Raw genomic sequence first — 24,853 nt, 5'->3', positions numbered from 1 at the left:
ATATGTGTACACCATGAGAGGATACAATTCTGGGGAACATTGAAACCTCCAGAACTGCCATGTTCTGTTGAAAAGTCTTGTACTAACAACAGTGAAGGTGTCTACTACACTTACAATATGCTAAGCGCTGTGCGGAGCACTAAGCTGGATACAAGATAACCAAACAAGACACTGTCCCTGTCCTTGTGGAGGCTCTCCACTTATGAGGTAGGTAGAGCGGGTATCTTGTCACCATTTAGAGGTGAAGAAACCATGGCACAGCGAGGTTAAATGACTTACCCAAGGCTATTCAGCTGTGGCATACCTGGGATTAGAACCTGGGTCTCCTGCCTCTCAATCCCATTCTCTTTCCACTAGCTGCCTTCTTATTCATTTGCCACTCAGTTGTCAGTTGTCCTGCTTTCTGCTCATCAAACTGCACCTCGCGTGTCTCAGAGAGGAAAAGTGGACTCCATGTATCTAGGTCATGACATTATACATTTTTACTTTCCACTTCTAGTCAGGTTACAACATTTTTAGAACACTTACAATGTTCAGAACATTGTATCGTACTGGGCAGTTTGAGGGGTTCCCAGACCCTACCTTCAAAGAGCTGACCATCTACTTAGGAAGCAGCATGTCTTAATGGAGAGAGCAGTGGAGAGAGCAGAAGTCTTGTCTGCTGTGTGACCTGGGGCAAATCACTTCGCTTCTCTGTGACTCAGTTCCCTCAGCTGTAAAATGGGGATTTAGACCGTGAACCCCATGGTGCATAGACTCCGTACAATCTGGTTAACTTGTATCTACCCCAGTCCTTAGTAGAGTGCCTGACAAACAGTAAGCGCTCAACAAATACCATAAAACAAAAAGAAGTCAGAGAAAAAGTTCTCGACATAAAACAAGTGACTGAAACAAATAAACACAGAGAGAGTACATTCATTCTAAGTATGCATGGGAACTGGAAGGGTTGAAGAACTGGAGATTACTTTCCCCTCCCACATTCAGTTTGCCTCTAAATCCTGCTGGATCTTCTTCCACAGTTATTTCCTGGATCTGTCCCTTCGTCTCCACCCTTAAGACCCTCACCTCCGTTCAAGCCCTCATCATCCCCGAGTGGATTAATTGCATCAGCCTCCTTACTGATCTCTCTGTCTTCAGCCTCAAACAGCTGCTTGGATTATTTTCTTAAAACGCCACTCAGGGCGCATCGCTTCCTTCCTCAAAAAAAGTCCAATGGCTACCCGTTTCTGCAGCAGTAATGACATTTATTGAGCACCTCCTGAGTGCAGGGCATCGGATTGAGTGTTTGGGAGATTACGGAAAGCTAAGCCTTGTTCCCTTCCCAGAGGGTCTTACACTCTAACAGGGAAAGACATGGAAAAAGCCAGTATGCATACAAGTACCAAGGATGGCCCTTCATGAAAACATATATAGGTGGGAGGGGCTCAGGGTACTGATAATTAGTCTGAGAAGGATTTCTGGAGGAGGAGGAGGGATTTTAGGAGGGCTTTGGAGGCCAGGAGGGCTGAAGTCTCTCTGCATTATACCAAAACTTCTATTGCATCCAAGGCTCTCCACCAGTTCTCATCTTCTTACATTTTGCTCTCTTCTCTGGGTTGCTCGCTAGCTTAAACTCTTTGCTTCTCCTAAGCAAACCTTCTAACAGAACCCAAATCCTAACACTTCTGTCTCTGACCCATTGCCCACTTTTTTTTTCTACTGGGAAAGGAATCCATCAATTGTATCTATTGACCACTTACTGTGTGCAGAGCACTGTAATCCCCCCTTCAAATCTGTCAAACCACATCCTTCCCCCAATTCAAAGCCCTCCTAAAAATCCATCTCCTTCAGAAAACCTTTTCTGAGTAATTCCTACCTTTTTTTTTTAACACGCTTACTGTGCTCCAGGCACTAAGTGCTGGGGTAAATACAAGATAATCAGGTTGTGCACAGTCCATGCCTCACATGGGGCTCATAGCCTTAATCTCCATTTTACAGATGAGATAACAAGCAAAGAGAAGTGACATGACTTGTCCAAAGTCACATAACAGACAAGTGGCAGAGCTAGGATTAGAACCCACGTTCTTCTGCCTCTCATGTCCGTGCTCTATCCACTAGGTCCCGCTGCTTCCTTGGTCAGGAAATCCTAAAAGCCACTGTTAATGCTCAGGTGTACGAGTGATATTTATTTCACTCTTGGCTTCAAAGCTCTCCATCACCTTGCCCCCTCCTACCTCACCTCCCTTTTCTCTTTCTATTGCCCACCCTGTACATTCTGCTCCTCTGCCGCTCACCTCCTCACGGTCCCCCGTTCCCGCCTATACCGGCTGTGCATCCAAACCCCTCCCCGCCACCTAACCACTTTGGCCAGCTTGCTTGATTCATTTCACAAATCCAAATGGCTCTGACAAGGAGGTGAGGTTGAGTAACGCAGAAATGATTAAAGACCAAACGCCGGTGTGATGGAAAAAACACGGACTGCCCCCTCCGCCCCCAGCAATCTTATTACTGACAAACGCCCATGTGGGCGGCCAGCCCACACAGAAGCCTGGTGGTCCCCTCATCTGCACTCTGGCCTGAGAGCAGGAGTGCGGGCTAAAAATATGCCGACCGCAACCTAAGATGTCGGGGAAACCAAAGTCGCTCGGTCCAAAGTTTAGAGGCTTCTGTTCAAAGGTTTGCACATCTTCTTGAAAACCCAAATGGCACCTTTGAGTCCGTGGCCCCAACGGGGCTGCCTATGGTTTTGTTGACGAGGTGTTGGCTGGTCAACAGAGAAAAACTACGTGTTACTACTTATGAGGGGGGAAGTCAGAGGGAGAGGAATATCCTCTGAGGTTACCAGAGCACACACAAGGCTTTCTACATCAAAAGCAACACCAAGAATTGTGTCGGGGGGTGGGAAGAATAGCACAGGTGAGATCTTGGTGTCACAACTCTTCGCGGGGCTGAGACCTCAAGCAAAGGAGACACTTTATGGGGAGTGGCATCTTCAGCCCTGCTCCAAAGACCTAATCGCTCCTACTGTTGTATCCCTGTCGAGACTGTAAGGTCGTTGGGGGCAGGAAACATCCTCTACCCACTCTGTGGTATTGTAGTATCCCCAGCGCTTAGTACAGTGCTCTCCACACAGTAAGCACTCAATAGATTCCACTGATGATGACACTCTTCTTTCAGAGAGTGATTTCTCGGGAAAAATCATCAGACCTTAAAACCTGGGTTCTGATACCAGCTCCGCCACTTGCCTGCTTTGTGACCTTGAAGTGACAACTTCTCGGTGCCTGTTTCCTCAACTGCAAAATGGGGATTCGATACCTCCTACTCAGACCGTGAACCCCATGTGGGACAGGGACTGTATCCAGTCTGATTAACTTGTACTTACCCCAGCGCTTAGAACAGTGCTTGACACCTGGTAAGCATGTAGTACCATTACAAAAAAACCAGGGCTGTGCTGGTGTGAACTCAAACAAATCACATGGCTAAAAGTGGAATGTATGAACATCGTAAGCTCCTTGAGAGCAGATATCATAACGGAAAGGCTTAAAGACCGCCTCTGCCCCTCCATCCTGCTGCCATCTAGGAGAAGACACCTGCACCGCCCCCGCTCCCCAGCCCCAGGGAGCATGATGAACAGCTGGTTTTCATACCACACAAAATGATGGTGAAACATTTGAAAACTCCGAGAAGCCCAGGGCTGGCACAGATCTTCTGTTCAGCCTAGAAATGCTGCTTGGCCTGTTTGGAAGTGTCCTTGCTTGTCGTTGTTATGTTCTTGTGGATTTCTCCCCCGGTGCTTTTGGAAAGTTGGTTTTCATGCTGTTACTCATTAAATGAAAGCTCCTTTTAGGAGCTAAATTGGGCATGGAGTGACTGCTTGACCCGAATGTGCAGGAGGCAAAGCTAAGCCCCAGAACAAAACTAACACTTGGGGAGAGAGCCCACCATTCCTCAGAGAGTAATAATAAAAATAATAATTACAGCGCTTGTTAGGTGCTTACTCTGTGCTAAGCACTATTCTACGCACTGGAGTAGATGCAAGTCAATCAGGTTGGACATCGTCCCTGTCCCACATGGGGCTCACACTCTTAATTCCCATTTTACAGATGAGGGAACTGAGGCATAGAGAAGTGAAGTAATTTGCCCAAGGTCAAACAGCAGACATGTGGCGCAGCTGGGAGTAGAACCCACATCCTTCTGACTCCCAGGCCTGTGCATTGTCCACTAAGCCATGCTGCTTCCAATTTGTGTACCATTTGTGAGTCCCAACCCAGCAAGCCTGAAATCAACTTGTCTGACTTTTATGCGCCGCCCCCCGTTTTTTCCTCCCCCACAATCTTTGCTGAGCCATATCCCCCCCTCAACCCACTGCTGGCCCAAGGAACCTCCTGGCAATCCCTAAAAGCCGAGAAGCTTGGCAGCAGGATCAGAAGAACTCCTCGACCTCTTCGGAACCCCTAGTAACTCTTGGGCAGTAGCTATCGATCACGCACGCTCACAACCACTCAGGAGACAGCACAAGCATACAAACGCAGAACCCCAAATCCTTGTTTGCAAAGAAAGGGCTCCGGTGGCTGTTGGCCAATCCAGAAAAATCTCGACCAAAATAACTAGCTGCCGACACAGGTCGGCTGAGCGGAAAACACAGCTGCTTCCATTGGTGCCGTTAGGAAACCCGTGGGTTTGCATGAGTTTTTTCAAACTAGTGTTAGTTTTGCCGCAGGCAGAGACAGCCTCCCTGGTCCTTTTCCGAAGCGATAACATCTCTCGATAATACATTCCGATCTTACAATTGTTGTTGTTTTCCCCCATGAAGAGATTCTCTTTTTTTTTTTCAAGCTTTATGACTATGATGACAGTGGTTAGGACGAAGCATTCAAGACTTCAGCATTATGCATTAAACCTTTCATTCTGAGGTCTCGCTGACCCATTTCTTTTTCTGCAGAATGAATTCATTTCCCTTACCTTTTTCAACCAACTCACTTTCCAGTAACAGGCCCACGTGACCCAAGAGTGTCCCCTTTTGGGTGGAAAAAAAAAAGAATACAAAAGGGGAGAAGGGCAGGCAAGCAAAACATTATCTAAAAATACAAACTTCTCCTTGACAGGAAGTTGTGGCTGCCAGATTATGGGAGATAATGCTAGCGGCAATCTGTGAAATATGATTGCAAAGCTCACAGAGTTATGTACACTCCAGTTCGTGGACAAAGTGAACCCATTAAATAGATAAGCAGTTCAGAAACTCCTTGCTTTACTTCCAAAGCAGATTGTTTGGCTGAAAATAAAGGAATTCACCGGCCAGTTTAGAACAGGAAAGACGCTCATGCCTTCAAATCTATAAAGGCGGGTAGGGAGGGAACAAAACCAGGGAGGTAAGATTTAAAGCTCCATTTATTACCACACTAGCAAACGGACCTTTAGAAATATTGAATAACCAGGAAGGCAAAGCAACGTGTTGGACACACTTGGACCAGATGTTGCGGAGGAGGTGAAAGACGACTCTGATGGTTGCTTCTCCATCACTGACCCCCCCGCCCCCTCACCGACGGGGGAGAAAGAGAGAGGAAGAAAGAAAAGGCCCCAGCCTCAGTCTCCGATTACTCCAGACCCATCTCCTCAGAGGCCTTTGGAAACTTTACTGGGGTCAGGAGTGGACGGTGGAGCATGGGCCAGGTGGCTGACAGCCTCCTCCAAAAGCTGTGGGGGTGTTTGGTCTCTGTGCTAGTCCCATGGAGGCTATGCCCCCCTTCCCCTCACCCCCAGGAAGTTAGTGCCCCCTGCCCTGCAGATTGCTAGACATGAGGGTGACTCTCACTTTAAGCTCCTCCTCTGGAACATAAACTCCTTGTGGGTTCTAATCCCGGCTCTGGCCTGGGGATTCGATATCTCTTCTCCCTCTTACTTAGACTGCAAGCCCCACGTGGGACAGGGACTATAACTTTTATCTTCCCCAGTGCTTAGAACAGTAATCGACACACAGTAGGTGCTTAACAAATGCCATAATTATTATATCATTGTTATTATTATTATTTCTCGAAGTCCTCACACACTGAGCTACAAAGGCGTGATGACGACACTGTGGCCTGGCCGAGATTTCTTGTTGCCACCCGTAGAGACCTACGCAGCCGCAGTAACTGCAGCCAAGCTGAGGGTTGGGTAATTCATGCTTCAATGTGGGTAAGGGGTGGGTGTAGGCGCAGAGTGGGCAGAGAACACTTGCTATCTCACAGATGGCAAACACCAAACCTCTTCCACTCAATAAAACCAAAAGGAACACAGAAAAGAGCTGATTTAGGGAAGCAGCCTGGCGTAGTGGATAGAGGACGGGCCTGGGAGTCAGGTTATGGGTTCTAATCCCGGCTCTGCCACTTGTCTGCTGTGTGACTTTGGGCAAGTCACTTCACTTCTCTACACCTCAATTACCTCATTTGAAATGGGGAATAGGACTTGAGCCCTATATGGGAAAGGGACCTTGTCCAAACCGATTTGCTTGAAACCACCCCAGTGCTTAATACAGTGCCTGGCACATAGAAAGCGCTTAACAAATACCCTGTGTCAGGTTAGACACAGTCCCTGTCCCGCGTGGGGCTCGGAGTCTTAATCCCACAGTTTTTAACCAGCTCTATGTTTGCAAACACAAATTTAGCACTCCTTCAGGCTAACGAGTATTAACAGTAGTTTAGCAGCACAGAAATCAAGCGATGGAGATGATCACTCAAGAAGGAACAATGTCTACTTGGGTATAGTATATTCCCTTACCCGGAACACTCTGATTTCACACTCGCAAACATTAACGCAGAGTCTGATCGAAAAGTCACGCCTGGAGGGTTAATCTGCCCGCTCCAAAAATAAGTGAGAAAGCACTGAAGCAAAATGGCTCTCATTCTCATCACCCGGGATGTGGGGGACAGACAATTGGCTGAACTGGTCCTTTGGGGAAGAGGAGTTCATATCAATCACCCGGAACACCTGGGTTCTAATCCCAGCTCTACTGCTTGCTTGCTGTGTGATCTCGGCCAAGTCACTTAACATCTCTGTGCCTCAGGTTCCTCAACTGTAAAATGTGGACTCGACACCCATTATCCTCCCTCCTACTTAGACTGTGAGCCCCATGTGGGATAGGGGCTCTGTCCAACCCTATTAATCTGTATATACCCAAGTGTTCAGAACAGTGTTGCACACATTGTAAGTGCTGAACAAATACCATACTTATTTATCAGTGGTATTTATTAAGCAACGACTGTGTGCAGAACACTGTACCAAGCGTTTGGGTGAGTACAATGCTCTAGAGGAGGCCCACAAAGAGTTTATGTTCCAGAGGAGGAGCTTAAAGTGAGAGTTGCCCTCATGTCTAGCAATCCGCAGGGCAGGGGGGTACTAACAGGGGGTGAGGGGAAGGGGGCATAGCCCCCATGGGATTAGCACAGAGACTAACACCCCCCACAGCTTTTGGAGGGGGCTGTCGGCCACCCGGTGTTTCACAGCTGAAAAGAGGCTCTAATGGGAGTCCCCAGCCCAGCCCCTGCAGGCTTTGGCAAGGCCGAGCTACGGCCCCCGACCCCATGAGGGTGATGTGCCCACCTCACTCTCAGCTCCCTTGGCAGCCTGGTGATGTTCCAGAGTCACCCGGGTGGGAGTGGGAGCCCCGGGGCTCTGCCCAACCCCGGTGGCACTCCCCAGCCCGGAGCCAACGGCTGCACCTGCTGTTGTTACAGCAGGAAGAGCAGCTCTGGTTCCGCTGGCCTGGCCTCGGGCAGCAGCAGGGGTGGTAGAGGAAGACAAGGAGAAAATGGGGCAGAGAAGAGAGTCGATTTCCTTCCTTTCCTCTCCCCCACCATCGCTCAACCCCTCAAAGCCTCCCCACCCCAAATTCAACCCCATGAGAAATCGGCACACCGGCAACCTTCCTGAAGGCAAGAAAGAAAGGCAGCAGTGAAGAGAAAACGGTGATAAGACTCCCCAGCCAGGACTTTCTGGAGGAGAGGAACTTCCTTCCGGGAGGAGAGCACTATCTTGGGCCTTGGGAAATTCCCCACAGAACAGGGACTCCTCGTCCTTGCACACAAACCACAGGATCCATTTCAAGAGACACCACAGCTGTCTTGTGAGTCTATCCTAAGCCTTTTCATCAAAGGCACCAGCCCTCTCTGATCAAATGTTTGCTGCAAAGGTGAAAGGTTATCCTCAGAATACAATTCGCTGGAATGACATGACATTGTTCTCTCACTGACTGACTACATAGATTCCACTGCTTTATTTATGCTGAATTCCCTGCAGATGGAAAAACTGCCCATCACGTTGTCGCTGACTAAGAATACCAGAATGCTGATCACGCTGTCCCTGCCTTATGGTAGACAGGCAGTCCTGCTTCAATAGTAGTTGCTTTCAAGACGCTGCACTCCTGCTCATCTGCAGATCATCAAAAAAATCATGCTGGATCAACCAGTGTTTCAAAAGGAAACAAGGGGTTAAAAGGAAGCTGGTTAGACACCTCCAAAATCAAAGTTGGTTTCTGAACTACTGCATGAAATTCAAGAAGGTTGGGGAAAACATGAAAGCTTATTTCAGGCAGTCTGTGTTGTCTGACACTTTGCCAGCCTTGCACAGATAGCCAGTCGTACCAATCTGCAACTGCTTAAAGTTCAGTTTCCAGTAAACAGAGAACAGTTGCAAATTGATTCCCAATACACTGCAAAGGAATTTCTGATACATCATTGCTATATAATCCTGTCACCTTGATAGAAACAAGCTTCATAGCCAAGACTGAGTTATGACCCGGCTTAGAAGAGCAGTTGGACAATGTCCCTCTTCCATTCTCCTACTCCACCCACACTTCATAATCACCAGGGGCATGAATCTTTCTTTGGAAATTATTTCAAACTCTCATCTGCCTTCTCTAGGCTTCCTTAAATATCACATTTTTGTCCAAGTATTGCTGATGTCTTGCAAATGCTAAAGTTGCTGCTTGTCCTTCAAAATGTGCTTAAATAACTGCACACCTAGTTCTCCTGTATCACAGGGACAGGGTCCAGCAAACCCTTGCATTAAGGAGAGCTCGGACAACAATACTCACTTGGTCCAAAGCCACACACATTTGCACTGCATCCACAACAGGGCCAAGTGAAACTCAGTTGCAATGCATCCACAAGAGGCCTATGTTGTCAGGAGAAGTTCCCCAATTCCTTCATAGTATTCCAGCCCAAATGCAGCATTCAAACACTCATAGCAGAAGAGACTGAAATATCCAGCTACTCCTTAAGATTTCTGCATCTGAGAGCTCACCGTATTCCCAGAGACTTCCTCATTCAGTCCCTAGACTGTAAGCTCATTGTGGGCAGGGAATATGTCTACCAACTGTTTTACTGTACTCTCCCAAGTGCTTAGTACAGTGCTCTGCACACAGTAAGCGCTTGATAAATACCACTGATTCATTCAATAAGAACAAGAACCTGGGCTACTGAGGAATCAGAGCAACCAGGACACACTCCCCTTTCCAGCCTTGGTCCTAGATATTTTAAAAACTGCCCTCTTCCCCTGGCTGATGCATCCTCAGAATAGGTACAGTTTCAGCCACTCAAATGCAATGATTTCATGTTCCCAGAAGGACAGGGAATTTGTCTGGCAGAAAGCCCCTCTCAGGAATCGCCCTCCTCCAACCAGGCAGTTAGTGTAGGAAGTGAAGAATTCCCGGAGAAAAGTCCCAATAGCGTGTTGTCAGAGGTTGAGGTGACTACCACAGAAGCCCTTACGGCAAAAAAGAGGCTCATTTATGGGATAAGATGGTCTGCTTATGTAAATTTAAACAACAATAAAGTCATTCACGCTGAAGTATTTCTACTGTTAACATACATTACTGGCTTGACCCCCAAAGTCATGGGTAAATAACCCTGAATCCTGTATGCTGTCATGGCTCCAATTTAGAAACAATATTTGCTTGTCAAAAAGGAATGTGAATCGGACTGTCTTTGTTCCCAGTTTGTGTCCAGTTTCCATGACTGAGCCCTTGTTTGGCCCACATTGCTTCTTTGGAATTTGATTCTCCCACTGGATTAAATTTTAATAATAATACTGGTATCTTTTAAATGCTTACTACACGCTAAGCACTGGAGTAGGTACAAGATGATCAGATTGGACACAATTTTTGTCCCACTGCAACTCACAGTCTTAAGAGGAGAGGAGAATTGGTATTTCATTCCCATTTTTACAGGTGAAGAAACTGAGGTACAGAAAGGCTAAGGTCACACATGGCAGGCAAGTGGCAGAGCCGAGACTAGGGCCCAGGTTTCCCAACTCCTAGTCTTGGGTTCTTTCCACACGGTTTCCAAATCTGCCATCCTTCCAGCTTCAATTTTTGAGCTAGGTTCACTAATCCCAATTGATTTACTTATTCCTACCTCATCATAAGCCAGAAGGTGTTAGCAGAATTCTAAGTCACCAACCAACAATAATGATATATATCCCTGGGTTTGGGTAAGGTTCTGGATAGTTGATTCAATTGCCAATAGAAAGTTTGGATATTTGGAATACTTTTGCCATCAACACTGAACTGGGCAGTGAGGACAAAATTGAACAGGTCAAGATTCTCAAAATAATGCATCGGGGATTGGAGCCCCTTCTATAGGACCATAGAACTAAAGGTAACTTGAGACGCAATCTAGAATTTCCCTGGAAAACTTACCTCTTTGAAATCTGTAGCTGGAATGGTTTTAACACTGCTAATAAAAAAATAATCATTGTGGTATTTACTAAGTGCTTGTTCTACACCAAGCATTGTACCAAAAACTGGGGTTTGATAACCAGGTCACACACAGTCCCTGACCCTTGTGGAGCTATCTAAGTACCAGGGAATCCCCATTTTAAAGGTAAGGAAACTGAGGCCATAAAGTTGCCCTGGAAGCAGCTGTGATTCTGCTAAATCTGACTAGGTAATTACAAGCCACTGAAGTTATCTGAGCCTTAAGCTTAAAGTGACCTCTGCCTTAAAGCCAGGTGGAGGAAGCTGCGATCAGTTCCCCTAGAATCTCTGTTCAGACAAAAGCAGGAGTCATTAACACAACTCTTGCTGATTAAACCAAATATGAAAAAATGTTTCCCTTTTCTACATTTCCACCCTGTGGGGTGGGGGTAGGGAGGGCCCAAGTCAAGGCAGGATTTGGGGACACCATCCCCATGGGTTTGGCATTGGAGGGTCAATCAAAGTTTTTCATTTGGGGGCAGGCGTCAGTAACAGCACCATATCTAACTTGGGGGATGGGAGTGGAGCCATGTTTTTGATTCTTCATCTCTCTCCCCTCACCCACTTCCAGCAGGCCTTGTCTTTCCAGGCAGGGCCCGGATCCTACAGGATTCCTGTTTGTCTTCCCCGGGTTCTAGGGTCCGAGGCTGTTTTCCCACCAGGAGGATGAGCTGCATGCCCATCTCACTTCCGCCCCTTCAGACAGACTGGGGGCGGGGAGGCAGCATCCTGGAGCCACAGTGGTTTTGTGAATCTTGCAGGGCTGGTTTTTACGGCCACTGAGCTGCTTCCCAGCCTGGAGCTGCTCCAGTTACCTGAGCGATGGCAGCTCTGGTTTGGCTGGTCCGTGTTAGGATGGCACCATTCCCATTGCCACGTGGCTGGTGGGAGTGGTAGCGGAGTTGGGGGGAACACAACAGCTGGCAAAGGCGGTAAATATCCACCTACCTTCCTCTCTTTGGTTCTCATTTGGGGGGATTCAAACCCAGAGTACAGGGCTATTTCTGACACCTAACCTGTATTTGAATGGCTATAAATTAATTCAATCGTATTTATTGAGCACAGTACTATACTAAGTACTTGGAAAGTACAATTCAGCAAAAAATAGAGACAATCTATACCCAACAATGGGCTCTCAGTTGTGGTGTTTGGCACATAGTAAGCATTTCAAAAATACCATAATAATAATAATAATAATAAAAGGTGCCCCCTCAATCAAATCATCCTGGTTTTCAATTCCCTGACTAGCGGATGGCCTGCAGATCAATGAACGAAGAGGGATCGCTGCAGATCACTGAAAGAAGAGAGGTCGACTGGGAGTGATAAAGAACTGGATGCCTCTCCTGCTTCACACGGGAATGCAGTGAAGTTACTGTCCTTTTCCCAGGTTAATGTGATGTGGCTGAAACCCTACTAATGTTCCTGGATCACTCGACTCACTTCTCCAATCTTATACCTAAGTGGTGGCTGGATGACTCAAAATAAAAGTGCTGGAAGAAATGATGGTCCAACCCAATAAGTAACTAAGACAAATGGAATTCCAATCTGGCTATTCTAGAGGGTCATAAGGAATTCGAATCATTTCAACGTCGCAGAAGCCAAGCTTCCGAATTTGGGTTATTTCAACGTTGCAAAAGGCGAGTTTCTGTTCTGATCTGGGCTTTACATCTGTTTTCACCTCTTCAATTTGTAGTTGGTCAGAACTGCCAATTCTGAATGGGATATTTGAAGGTTCTTTACTTTGGGGAGGAAGACAGAGTGATTTTCCTGAGGAATGGAATAGCCCTTCCTTGCTTCACCGGATTCAGTAAAGTCTCCTCCATCTCCCTATTTAATTTTAAACCACCTCGGGCCAGGTTGGAAAAGCAATTCTTGGGGCCTTACTAGCCATCTGGGGAATTGAAAGACCTTTCCTTAGCAGTGGAACGTGTAAAGCTAATGGAAAAATGGAAAACTTCAGTTGGGCTCCACTACATAACCCTTGTGGGGACAAGTTGCTGGCTTCCTGGCATCGTTAGCTTGGACTCAAGATCATACAGAGTTCGATAAGGAAAAAGTGCCCTCTACTGATGAAATGCAATGTCATCAGGTTGAGCTGGCAGAGCGCCCTTGTTTCCAGGTTAAAGGAAAGAAACTCTGTGTTCTTAAGCTAACATTCTTGAGGGCGGGGTTTGATTCCTTTTTCAACCCTTCTCAGGTGCCAAGAAGTACAATGCTATATTCTCTGTGGAAACTCAATTAACTAATCAGTCAATCAGTGGTATTTATTGAGAGCTTACTATGTGCAGGGCACTGCAGTAAGCACTTGGGAGAGTACAATGCAACAGAATTAGCAGACACGGTCTCTGCCCATTACAAGCTTACAGTGTAGGGGGGAGACGGACGTTAACATGAATAAATAATTTATAGTATATAATTTAAAGATATATACATAAGTGCTGTGGGGTCAGGGGTGAATATCAAATGTCCAAAAGTCACAGATCCAACTGCAACTAATTAATATTAGTTGACTAAATTCAAACCAGGCATTGTTCTCCCGTTAAAGCTGACCACCATCTCATAAATGTCCAAAAAATAAATCACGGATAATTGTTTTTCACTCAAAAATCAAACATGGAATTCTACTTTTCACTGCTTTCCATTAGTAAGGGCCACAAAAATCACAAGGCTAGGCAGCTTCAAAGGCTAACACTATTCAGACATTTTGGTCCTGACCTACTATTAAGATTAAATTTTAAGTGCAGTATCTTACCACCAATGGCAAAGTCCATGCCCCTTCTTCAGTAAGTCTGCCTGGTTGATTCCTGGAACAAATTCCAAAGGAGGTCCCCTCTTCAATTTCACACCATGATACCGTGCTGTTAACCCGAGCTCAATTTTAAGTTCTTTGCAGGCAGGGATCATGTCTACTGATTCTACTCTTCTCTCCCAAACACTTAGGAGAGGGCTCTGCATGAAGTGTTCAAAAAATACGATTGGTTGACTGATTGACTAAAATGAAGACTGTCTGTTCCGGAGGGTTTCTCTCAAGTTTGTAGGATATGGACCAAATCCATGATTTCCACATCCTACCTCTGGGCTCTGGCCAATACTAGCCACTGGGTATGGCGAAACATTGTGTCGGGAAGCCAAACCTCAGGTAAAGAAATGTTCTCCCAGGAGGGGCTACAACCATTCCCAGGTGATTCAGAAAGACTTGTTTCCTATTCCAAAGGCAAGGAAAAGAGAAACCAACGAAACGGGTGAACAAGAATCCTGAAGCGTGACTCAGATAAATGTTAATATTTGATACTTCCTTTTACTTTATTAGGGTTAGGAAGGACATCCTCACAGTAGCCTAGCCCCACAGCAGCTGGGTGTATACAATAATGATTCACACAAGCAAGTCCTCCCGTTCCAATAAGCAGGACTATCAGCAACAGAGGGTGTACATTTTACACAGGAAATTTCGACGGGGGGGAAAAAAACAGGCCTGGGCCTCCTGCAGTTCTTATAGCTTTACTGAAAGCTGCAATTTAACTATTATCATGATGCTGGCACTCATTAAGCTCTTGCTATGCCCCCAGTGGATAGGGGGATACAAGATAGAGACACCATCTCTATCCCACAAGTGGCTCACAGGCTAAGTGGGAGGGAGAAAAGGTCTTTTATCCCCGTTTTACCGCTGGGGAAACAGAAGCATAGAGAAGTCAAGGGACTTGCTCAAGATCACCCAGCAAGAAAGTGGCAGAGCTGGGTCTAAAACCCAGGTCTCCTGACTTCCCGTGCCACGCACTTTCCAGAATTTCATTTGTACCGGTGTGGAAAGGTTTGATTTCTACCATGTAACCTAATGCTGTCTGTTCTTTAGATATACTTTTTTTTTCAAATGGTATTTATTAAGTGCTTACTATGTGCCAGGCACTGTACTAAAGTGCTGGTGTAGATACAAGTTAATCAGGGTGTATACAGTCCATGTTGCAAATGGGGCTCAGAGTCTTAATCCCCATTTTACAGATGAGGAAAATGAGGCACAGAGAGGTTAAAGTGACTTGTCCAAGATCATACAGCAGACAAGAGGCAGAGCCAGGATTAGAACCCAGCTCCTTCTGACTTCCAGGCCTGTGCTCTATCCACTAGGCCATGCTGCTTCTCACACACCCAGTTTTATTGGAGCTGCTGGAGTCTGGCTCACTCCCTTGGACAGAAAACACCTTGATCCAGTCACCCCTTAAGGACCTGAGAGTTGCAACTGCCAACCCCAACTCTGAAACAGATTTTCCAAAGAGAATCTGGGAGTGGGGAAAGGGCAAAGGCCTAGAAGAAGTCACCAAACCCTCTTGGCAAGCCTCCTGAGTGTGGCAAGAGGTAGAAAGTAGGTAAAAGGCCATGAGAGGAAAAAAAAAAACTCTAGGAAGGTCAACTGTCAGCTCCCTGCTTCCCTCTGTGAGTTCTTGGACTCCTTCCTGTAAAGATGATGCATTTGCCTCCTACGCAGGGAAGATTGGACTTAGAACAAACACGTAGATAAGTCCCAACGAGGAAATCACCCTCAAACCTATTGCCTCACCAAACTTTTTTGCTAGACTAAAAGTTGTTCACCAGATCCACTTATGCCCACCATTGACACGGGAACCAGGGTAGCCTAGTGGAAACCTACCAGCACTGGCCTGAGTGTCAGAGGATCTGGGTTCTGAGCCCCGCTCCGCCAGGCACCTACTGTGAGACTCTGGGCAAGTCACTTCACTGTACCTCTGTTCCCTCATCTGCAAAATGGGGATTCAATACCTGTTCTCCCACCTACTTAGACTGTGAGCCCTACTTGGGACAGGGGCTGAGTGACCTGGTTAGCTTGTCTCGACTCGAGCACTAAGAACTGTGTTTGACACATAGTAAGTGCTTAACGAATGTCATAACAGTAACAATAGCAATAATAATAAGGGACCTGATTATCTTGTATCTACCCCAGCGCTTAGTACAGTGCTGGACATATAGTAAGGACTGGAGTGGGGAAAGACAGGAGGCAGGGAGGTTACAAGGACCTGATGGGATAAGGGCTTGCATGAATATGGTAGCAATTGGCAAAGCAGACCTTCAGGACTTGATAATGATCAATCAAATGTATCTATTGAGCGTGCACTATGTGCAGAGCACTCTACTAAGCTCTTGGGAGAGTACAATACAACAGAATTAGCAGACATATTCCCTGTCCATAACAAGCTTTCAGCCTAAAGGGGGAAACAGGCATTACAGGGAATGTGTCCATTCACTGTACTCTCCTAAGCAGTTAGTGCAGTGCTCTGCACAGACTAAGCACTCAATGCAATTCAATCAATGAACATTAATACAAATGAATAATTTTTAATATATAATTTCAAGATATGTACATAAGTGTTGTGGGTAGGGGTTGGAGTGAATATCAAATGCACAAAGATTACAGAACCAAGTGCATAGACAGTGCAGAAGTGCACAGGTGATGTACAGTAAGATGGATCCTTGTGAGTGTAGTTGATGAAACTAATGACCGCACGACCCTCAATTCCTTCTACAGCCCAGAAAGTAAAGAGTGCCTCTTCCTGAAGAGTTGCATTTCCTCCCTGCAGCGCCCGACACTGTTTTCAATTCTTCCTCTTAGTATTATGTTTTTCTTGATGCCTCTGGTCTAAGAGTTGTCTCTTTTCTCATTTTTGCCCCCTGGGGTGTCCTTTCTTCTGCCGTTGTCTCCTAGAGTTCACAATTATGCTACGCCATCTGAGGTTGTGCTTTATCAAGATCCTAAACAGCCATTAGCCACTTATAGCCTAATTTTAAGGGTTGCCCTCCTTTTTTTTTTTTTTTATAAAAGTCAATGCACAAAATCATTTCAAGAATCGGCGATATGGTCATTCAAGCGCTCAGTACAGTGCTCTGCATACAATAAGCACTCAACAAATACAGCTGATTGATCATTTATAGTAACTACATGGGGGATTAATCCCCCCCCCCACAGCACCTTCAGCACCCAGAGGGCCATATCTCTTACTGAAAGTTGTCTCGCGTGATTCTTGCTGTCGGACCTAAACGACTGTGGCTCTCTCCTAAGTCTGGTCCTACTTATAATTCTCTTTGGCTCAGGGTTGTCTCTCAATTTTTACTACCTGTTCTGACTTCTGCTTGCAGATGACCCTAGTTTCCTGCTGCCCACTCCCGTTCCCTGACCTCCTCTTGGGGGACCAGAGGTTCTCCCCGTGGCCTGCCTGAACCTCTGCCCACATCAGCCCAGCCTGATTCCAGGATTCTGCACAAGCTAGTCTTACTCATATAGATGGCAAGAAACAGACAGCCCCCTTTTAAATGCTACACAGTGGGCACGGGCTGTGCCAATTTCATGGCAAACTCCCCTATAAAAGAATCCTTCCAGGACCTGCAGCCTTTTGTTCTCCATGGCATAAATAAGTTAGCTAATGGGGCTCTAACAAGCTGTTCCAGGCTGAGAACTTTGCTTCCTGGCAGGCTGAAATTCTGTTCCTTTTCATCAGTGCCTTGAAACATCAGCAGGAAATTCAATCAAGCAACGTAATTCTCCACTGCAGATTTCCACAGGTCTCCGACTAGGTCAGAAAGGATACACTATGCAAATATTGACTGGGTTTGAGGGCAATAAGGGCAGAAACAATTGCCTTCAAATCCATGAGGCAGCTTCTTAGACTGTATACTCTTTTCTGCTCACTCTAATCAGGGCTGTATTTATTTTATGGGCACTGATGGTTTAAGAGATTAAAGGAAGAGATAAGGAAAAAAGTTGGCTCACTTCAGACTCCCTGGGATAACCTTTTTAAATTCCAAATGCCCATTTAGAGGAAGTGGACAGTAAAGTAAACCATGCATTTGGACCATTGCTCTTTGATTTCAATGACACTGTGGAGTGGGGCCCCTCCCCCAGTTTTTTTTTCCTTTAAAGCTTTAAACAAGAGTTAAGTTATAGTCAGCATACAAATAAAAAAATAAAATGGAAAAAAAGACTAAATTAAAAAAAGATCTGGGGAGGACAACTAATCTATCTGTACCATTTCATCAGTAAACCAATAGTTTGTAATGTATACCTACTGTACATAAAGGTCTGTACTACACGCTTGGAAGAGAACAACTGAATAAGAGACCTGGTCCCCATCCTCGCGGAGTTTACAGTCTAAAGGGGGAGACTGACAGACACAAATAGTTGGAAGAGGAGAGAGAAACAACCCTTCAGCTGTGGCTAGTAGAAGCTTGGAAGGTTAAGTGGGTAAATAAATACATGCAGAAAATATGCAGAGTGCTAAAGGCAACTACTGGATAGATGTGTTTTAGAAAGGTAATAATTTTGTACTTGTTAATAATAATAATAATAATAATAATGTTAGTATTTGTTAAGCGCTTACTATGTGCAGAGCACTGTTCTAAGCGCTGGGGTAAACACAGGGGAATCAGGTTGTCCCACGTGGGGCTCACAGTCTTAATCCCCATTTTACAGATGAGGGAACTGAGGCACAGAGAAGTTAAGTGACTTGCCCACAGTCACACAGCCGACAAGTGGCAGAGCTGGGATTTGAACTCATGAGCCCTGACTCCAAAGCCCGTGCTCTTTCCACTGCGCCACGCTGCTCCACTATGTTAAATGCTTATTATGTGTCAAATACGCTTCTACGTGCCGGAGTGAATACCGGATAATCAAGTTGGACACAGTCCCTGTCGCACATGGGGCTCACAGTCTAAGTAGGAGGGAGTAGGGTTTAATCTCCATTTTTTTTTTTTTTTTACAGATAAGGAAATTAAGGTGCAGACAAGGTAGGTGACTTGCTCAAGGTCACACTGCAGACCAGTAATGAAGCCAGGATTAGAACCCAGGTCCTTTGACTCCTAGGCCTGTGCCCTTTTGAGTAATGTCTCCAGTTGAGGTGGATTTTTAGCTGGGCAGAGCTACGGTCTGGAGGATATGAAGGGGGAGGGAGTTCCCAACAGCGGAAAGGGTGTGAACAGGGGGTCAGGGGCGGAAGAGTCTAGAAAGAGGTACAGCGAGAACTGGAAAGTAGTGGGAGAAGAGACCTGAAAAGGGAAAGAGAAAAGGAGCTGATTGGGGTGATAATGCCAATGGTCAGGAGTGTCTGTTTGCGAATGGGTAACCACTGGAAGTTGGAATGATGTTTGCTGTACCCATTCTTCATACTGTCCTGGAAGGGAGAGTGGCTAAAAGTCAGGGAGACAGTGAGTATTCTAGCCAGGGTACAATAAGTGGCAGAACCAGGGTAGCGGCCACCCTGGGAGGCTAAATGTGACCGTGAGTCTGTTGTTCATGCAGATTTTGAGGCCATCTAGCTATTCGTGTGACACTTTTCGAAACTATGACATTGACAAGTCCGATCTTTTCAAAACAAAGAAGTGATTCGAAGTGACTCCCTAAACCCAAAGTCACTCAATCTCTTTCCACAAGAAGGAATTGGGGAGGAGTGCAGGACGTAGACCCATAGACGTCCCTGCGTAGAAGCATTTTCCAGCCAGGGTTCAGGGAGAGACACACTTAGGTATTGTACTAGCCCGTACCTGTCCCAAACATGCAAGACAACAGCAACAACAACAACAAACAAACCCATCTCACTTACCCAGGGCCACCCACAACTTCCGTGTAAACCAGGCATGCTATAGGTATTGGAGGTCACCACAGCATGGTGGTCACTTAGGTACCTAGAGAAGGGTACGTAAGTGGACTTCCTGCCCATTTCACCCCCAGGGCTGAGTTGTGCAGACAGAAGCAGAAAGGAGTAGGAGGGAAAAGGGCAGTATTTACCTCAGATGTGTTGATGGCTGTTAGTCATTCATTCATTCATTTATTCAGTGAAGCACCAGCCTACCTTACCTGTATCCTGACACTAGTTATCCAACCTGAGCCATCTGCGTGGGTACCCAAGGCTCGTGTGGAGTGCAAAACGGGCATACGTGTCTCAAGCCTGGGGCGATCCACCAGGGAATGCAGTGTCACTTCCATTTTGGAATAGAGACAAGCACTTAAACCTATCTACCTCCTAAATAAGGCCAACTTTGCTGGGAAAATAAGTGTCTCTTACCACAAACCCTCAGCCTAAAGCAGTTGCCTGAGTCTTTGGGTTGCCCTGGTGATACAACATAAGAGGGAGGTACAAAAGCCAGAGCCTGTGGAGGAAAAAAATCTCTCCCATACTGCATTTACTACATCAGTAAATCAATGGTATTTATTGAGTACTTACCGTGTGCAGAGCTTAGTGCTTAGAAAAGTAGGATACAACAGAGTTCCCTTCCCACAAGGAGCTTACAGTCTACATGGTGTTTTCTCTCAGCTAAAGAGTAAACAGTTCCCAGAAGACTCACCTTTTGGAAAATCTGAAATGAAGTCATCAGTTGTTTGGGTTGTGAATAAAAGTCACAAAAATTCCACATTTCCTCTCTCCAATTTCATAGTTCTAGTTCAGAACTTTCCACAAAAATTCACCTCTGGACTATGATCAAACAAAGACATTTCTGTTTGGAGGGGAATTTTTCAGGTTGGGGAAAAAGGCGTAGGGGGTGCTGGGATAGAGGAATGATGCTAAAGCCAGCATTAGTAACAGTCCACAACAAAAAAAGAGCAGAATTAGCTAGGTCATTTGCAAATTCAAAGGTCATTTGTAAATGTTTGGGTGAGAACACCTAAACATTACATCTACTCTATGGCAATTTAAAAATTCTCATATTTCATTCTCATTCCAGCACAGAATTTAACAAGCGACTATTGAATGAATTATGGGCTGTGTGTGTGCAAGGGTGTCGTGTATGAATGCACACACATTCCCTAACATTGTCGCATTAAATCATATCCTGGAGATTGTATTCAGTTGTGCTACTTTATCTTTTACAAGGGGAATTATATAATTAACAATACTCTAATTTTTGACACCCAATCCCCTTACCTCTAGGATAGGGATTTAGTGCCGGTATCAACCCACATATGTTTTCTGAAATTCTACTGAGTTTACATTCTGCTGTTCTCTATTCCAGCCAGCTCTCAATCAATCAATCATATTTACTGAGTGCCAATCACTGGTATTTACTGAGCACTTACATGTTCAGAGCACTGTACTAAGTGCTTGGAAGAGTACAATTAACAGAGTTGGTAGGTATGTTCCCTTCCCACACAGTGAGCTTTACAGTCTCACTTGTTCATGGGGATGGAGGATGGGGTAGCATAGATAACTGAAATCCAGATTCAGTGCCCAGTTCTCTCTCGGTCTTCCCTTTGACTGCTCCTCCCTCCAAACCTCTTTAAAACCAAAGCTGTTTTAAAAAGTAGCAAAATGAACAGACTGAGTTGTTTCACCCCCGCCCCTTCCCTGGAAGTGTCCTTGAACAGTGAAAGTCAAAATGTATGGATTTGCGAGGAAGGGGAAGAGAAAAAGGAGAAACAAGGGGCCGAGATCATTAAAAACTGATTCACCAGACCTTCGAATGGTCGAAATGTTGGAGCTATGAGCATTTTTTCCTCCACGTTTTTCTTCCCTCACTCAGGGCAATCCGAAGTATTTTGGAGACTCTCTCTGGGCAGTTCACGGGCAAAGGATTCCTTACATTAAAGGGTGTGAGGCTAAAGTGCAAATCACTTACTTGGAGGAGTCCCTCCCTTCCCTTAAAGGTGGTTACAGATGGCAAGTGATGAGGCATCTGTTGCCTTAGCAACTGACCTACAACAACAACTCACAGCTCAATCTACGGAAGAACAGCAGGGAGCTGATGTGAACCAACATGCATGAAAAGATGCTTGTTTAGGGGGAGAGTCAGCTCACTTCCTCCTTCTGGGCTGGAATCTGATTTCCTGCTGCAACCCAAATACGATGGGTAAAACTGTGAGTCCCATGAGGGACAGGGACTACATCCGACCTGACAACCTTGGATCTACCCAAGCACTTAGTATAGTGCATAATAATGATATTTGTTAAGCGCTTACTATGTGCCAAGCACTGTTCTAAGCACTGGGGGTGGGGGTGGGGGAGAGATACAAGGTAATCAGGTTGTCCCACATGGGGCTCACAGTCTAAATCCCCATTTTGCAGATAAGGTAACTGAGGCCCGGAAAAGTGAAGTGACTTGCCCAAGGTCACACAGCTGACAAGAGGCAGGGCCGGGATTAGAACCCATGACCACTGACTCCCAAGCCCTGGCTCTTTCCACTGAGCCACGATGCTTCTCACAATGCTACTCACAACGCTACTATGTTAAGCACATAGTAAGCGCTTAACAAGTGCCATTTTTTCAAAAAGGGCACGATCAAGCCACCACCCGTCCCGTTTTTGCTTTTTCTTTCTGGCAAAATTTGAATCATCTCTTTTTCAGGCAGGTTGTTCCTTAAATCACAACTGCTTTCTTCAAAGGGAATTTGAGAGAACCCATTGTCTTTAAAATACAAGTGGTGATTTGGTAATGGGGTAAAGTGTTTAAGTTGATTTAAAGCAAAAACCAACCATTTATGAGTAAATACTGAAACATTTCTTAGCTCCTGCAAAAACTATAGACACAATAAACTAATCATAAAAGCAATTTAACTACAGATGTTTGCTATTTGGGATTGACAACTATTCATTGGTCCCTCCAGGGTGATGTACTTGGATTATCCCACAAAAGCCTCCGAACACATCCAACAACATATTGAATCCATACCCTCCACTCTAGGACTTCAGGAAAACTGTAAAATATTCCCATCTTGGATCAGATTTGGGCAAGGAGATGCTTTTTAAAGGACTTGCATTCTTTTTCTAATAGCCCTCGGAGGAAATGGGCACTTGTCCCCTTAGGAAAAATTTTTGCCTTTCATCACATGATAGGGAAGCCTGTAATTGTTTACAGAACAAACCCCAGTGACCCCAAATCACTAACCCTTAAAATGCTGGTGGAGTCAGGGATGGGGGCTGGGCTCCTGGATAAGGGTTGGCTGTGGGAGATGACACCACCTGGGGTTATTTTCACTTTATTCCCCTTTTCCAAAACAACACCCCATTTGGGGAAGAGAAAGTGATATACTCTTTCCTCTGGCCCCCACCTTCTGCACAGAAACTACTCCCTCCCCTCGCATTCCAAGCAATGGTCACCCTCAAATGTAGGAACCACTAATAATATCAAGCAACAGAAATGGTGCCCACATACTGCCGATTTCTGGTTTAGATGACAATCAACTTCGGCTCAGATGGCCGCGCAAGCTAATGCTTCAGTTCTTGGCAATGACACCAATAACAAAATCCAGGAAAATCCATGGGATAACCTTGCAAATGTTTCAACAGACATGAACACAGTTCACTCTCAAAAAACAGCTAAAGGCCACATGCCGCAATTTTCTTTGGCCAGTGCTCTTTATTCTCCCTGCAAAGTACCCATGACCGCAAACTCAAATTACTCCTTGGGACCCAACCAAAAGCCCTGCTTTAGAAGAAATGTCCCAAAAGCCAATTGGATGGTTTGGGGAAGATTTTCTCAACTTCTCTACTACTACTGTGGTCAGAAAAGGATCAGTTGTAGGGAGGAAGCTCAGTGGAATTTCCATTTCTACTGTGACTCACATTTGGGGCAGGGACTGTGTCTGATCTGATTATCTTGCATCCACACCAATGCTTAGCACGGTGCTTGGCACAAAGCAAGTGCTTAATGAACACCATCATCATCAGTAAGAAATGGCACTGTCAAGAAAAGGGAAGCAATTCACTGCTTGATGAATGAGATGAGCATATGTCGTACTTTCATTCTGAGGGCTGAAAAGCATCCCCCAACATTCACCCTTGATAATCCACCCATGGTAATAAATTCAGGTTTCTATGATGCTTATCAGGAAGGGGCTCAAAGCCCTTTAGAGAATTATTTCATTTCTCTTACCAAATCTGTAAGTCGGGAGAAGTGGGGGGGAAGATTGCACAATCCTGACATTTCAGAAGGTTAAAGATATTAGTGAGGGACCCAAGGTAAGCAGATACCTGGTCTTCCGGGCCACTGTTTTATCTCCTCTCTCCTCTTTCTCTCTCCCCTCAACCACCGCCCCCGCCTTTCTCCCCATGTACAGCATTCAATATGTTGCCCTTGCTGTTCCCCGGAAGATGAGGGCAGTATCCCTCTTTAAAGAATGGAGAAACTGAGGTACAGAGGTACAAAGTGTTTGGTCAGGGGCTCAAAAATTGGTCAGTTGTGGAGCCTGGCAGAGGACATAGGGAGCCTCCCATTTCCCAGAGCAACCCGGAAGATTGCTCTGATTCGTACAAGAAGATCAGGCCCCACTACCCAAATCTGACTAGCAGACAGCCTCCATTCTCCTATACTTTGACCTCTTTATGGCAGTTTACTTGAAGAATTTTTCCAACACATCTAATGTCTGCAGCCAGCCCAGGGGAGCAAGAACCACAAATATTTGGTCCTCAAAATAATCATTTTCTTTTTGGAAGCACTTGATCAATGGACGGTATGTATTGAGCACTTACTATGAGCAGAGCACTATATTAAGCGCTATGGAGAGTACTTTACAACAGAATTAGACTGCCTCACAATCCTAACCCTCATTTTACAGATGAGGTAACTGTGGCCCAGAGAAGTTAAGTGACTTACTCAAGGTCACATGGCCGGCAGGTGGCAGAACCGGGATTAGAACCCAGGTCCTCTGACTCCCAGGCCTTTGCTCTATTCACTAGGCCACACTGCTTCTCACTGTCGAACTTCTGTACACAGTGATTTACATATTCAAATATTCTTTTCATTCTCCATTTTCCCACCCACTTTTCTCTATGGGACCATGTGCTTTTCGCCTACTGTCCTCTTCTAAGTGCTTAGTTTCATCAGTCTGCATATAGAAAGTGCTCAATATTATTGATTGATTGAAATGTCCCTCCAAATTGCCCCAGGGACAGAATGATGGTTCTACATACAGGAAGTGATGAGAGAGAAAAAAAAACTTACAGTTAGAGATTGACGCACTTTAGATTTCATGTTGGCAACATTGAGCCCATCGATTACAATATCAAAGGGAGGATGTCTTTTCACAAAGTTCTTATATTTCTCAAGTTCCTAAAAAAAAAAAGAATGAAACAATGGGTGGGTTAGCAAAGCCTAGTTGAGGTTTTCATAAATAAATATATATATATATACATATTCTGAAATTTAGCATCATTGGGA

At 45.5% G+C, this 24,853-nt stretch overlaps 1 protein-coding gene across 1 annotated transcript in view; it reads right to left on the bottom strand.

Annotated features, from left to right (window-relative positions):
- The window catches only part of PRORP (protein only RNase P catalytic subunit), an 88,946-nt gene that overhangs the window by 39,617 nt on the left and 24,476 nt on the right, over window positions 1-24,853 (bottom strand). The window contains exon 5 of the mRNA XM_029079486.2: window positions 24,638-24,745. Coding sequence (XP_028935319.1) covers window positions 24,638-24,745 — 108 coding nt within the window. The remainder of the gene's footprint in view (window positions 1-24,637; window positions 24,746-24,853) is intronic.

This window comes from Ornithorhynchus anatinus, chromosome 14 (assembly GCF_004115215.2).
Source record: "Ornithorhynchus anatinus isolate Pmale09 chromosome 14, mOrnAna1.pri.v4, whole genome shotgun sequence".
Classification (NCBI taxonomy): Eukaryota; Metazoa; Chordata; class Mammalia; order Monotremata; family Ornithorhynchidae; genus Ornithorhynchus; species Ornithorhynchus anatinus.
Note: the sequence above shows the minus strand (reverse complement) of the source record. Positions and strands in the feature narration are given on the sequence as shown.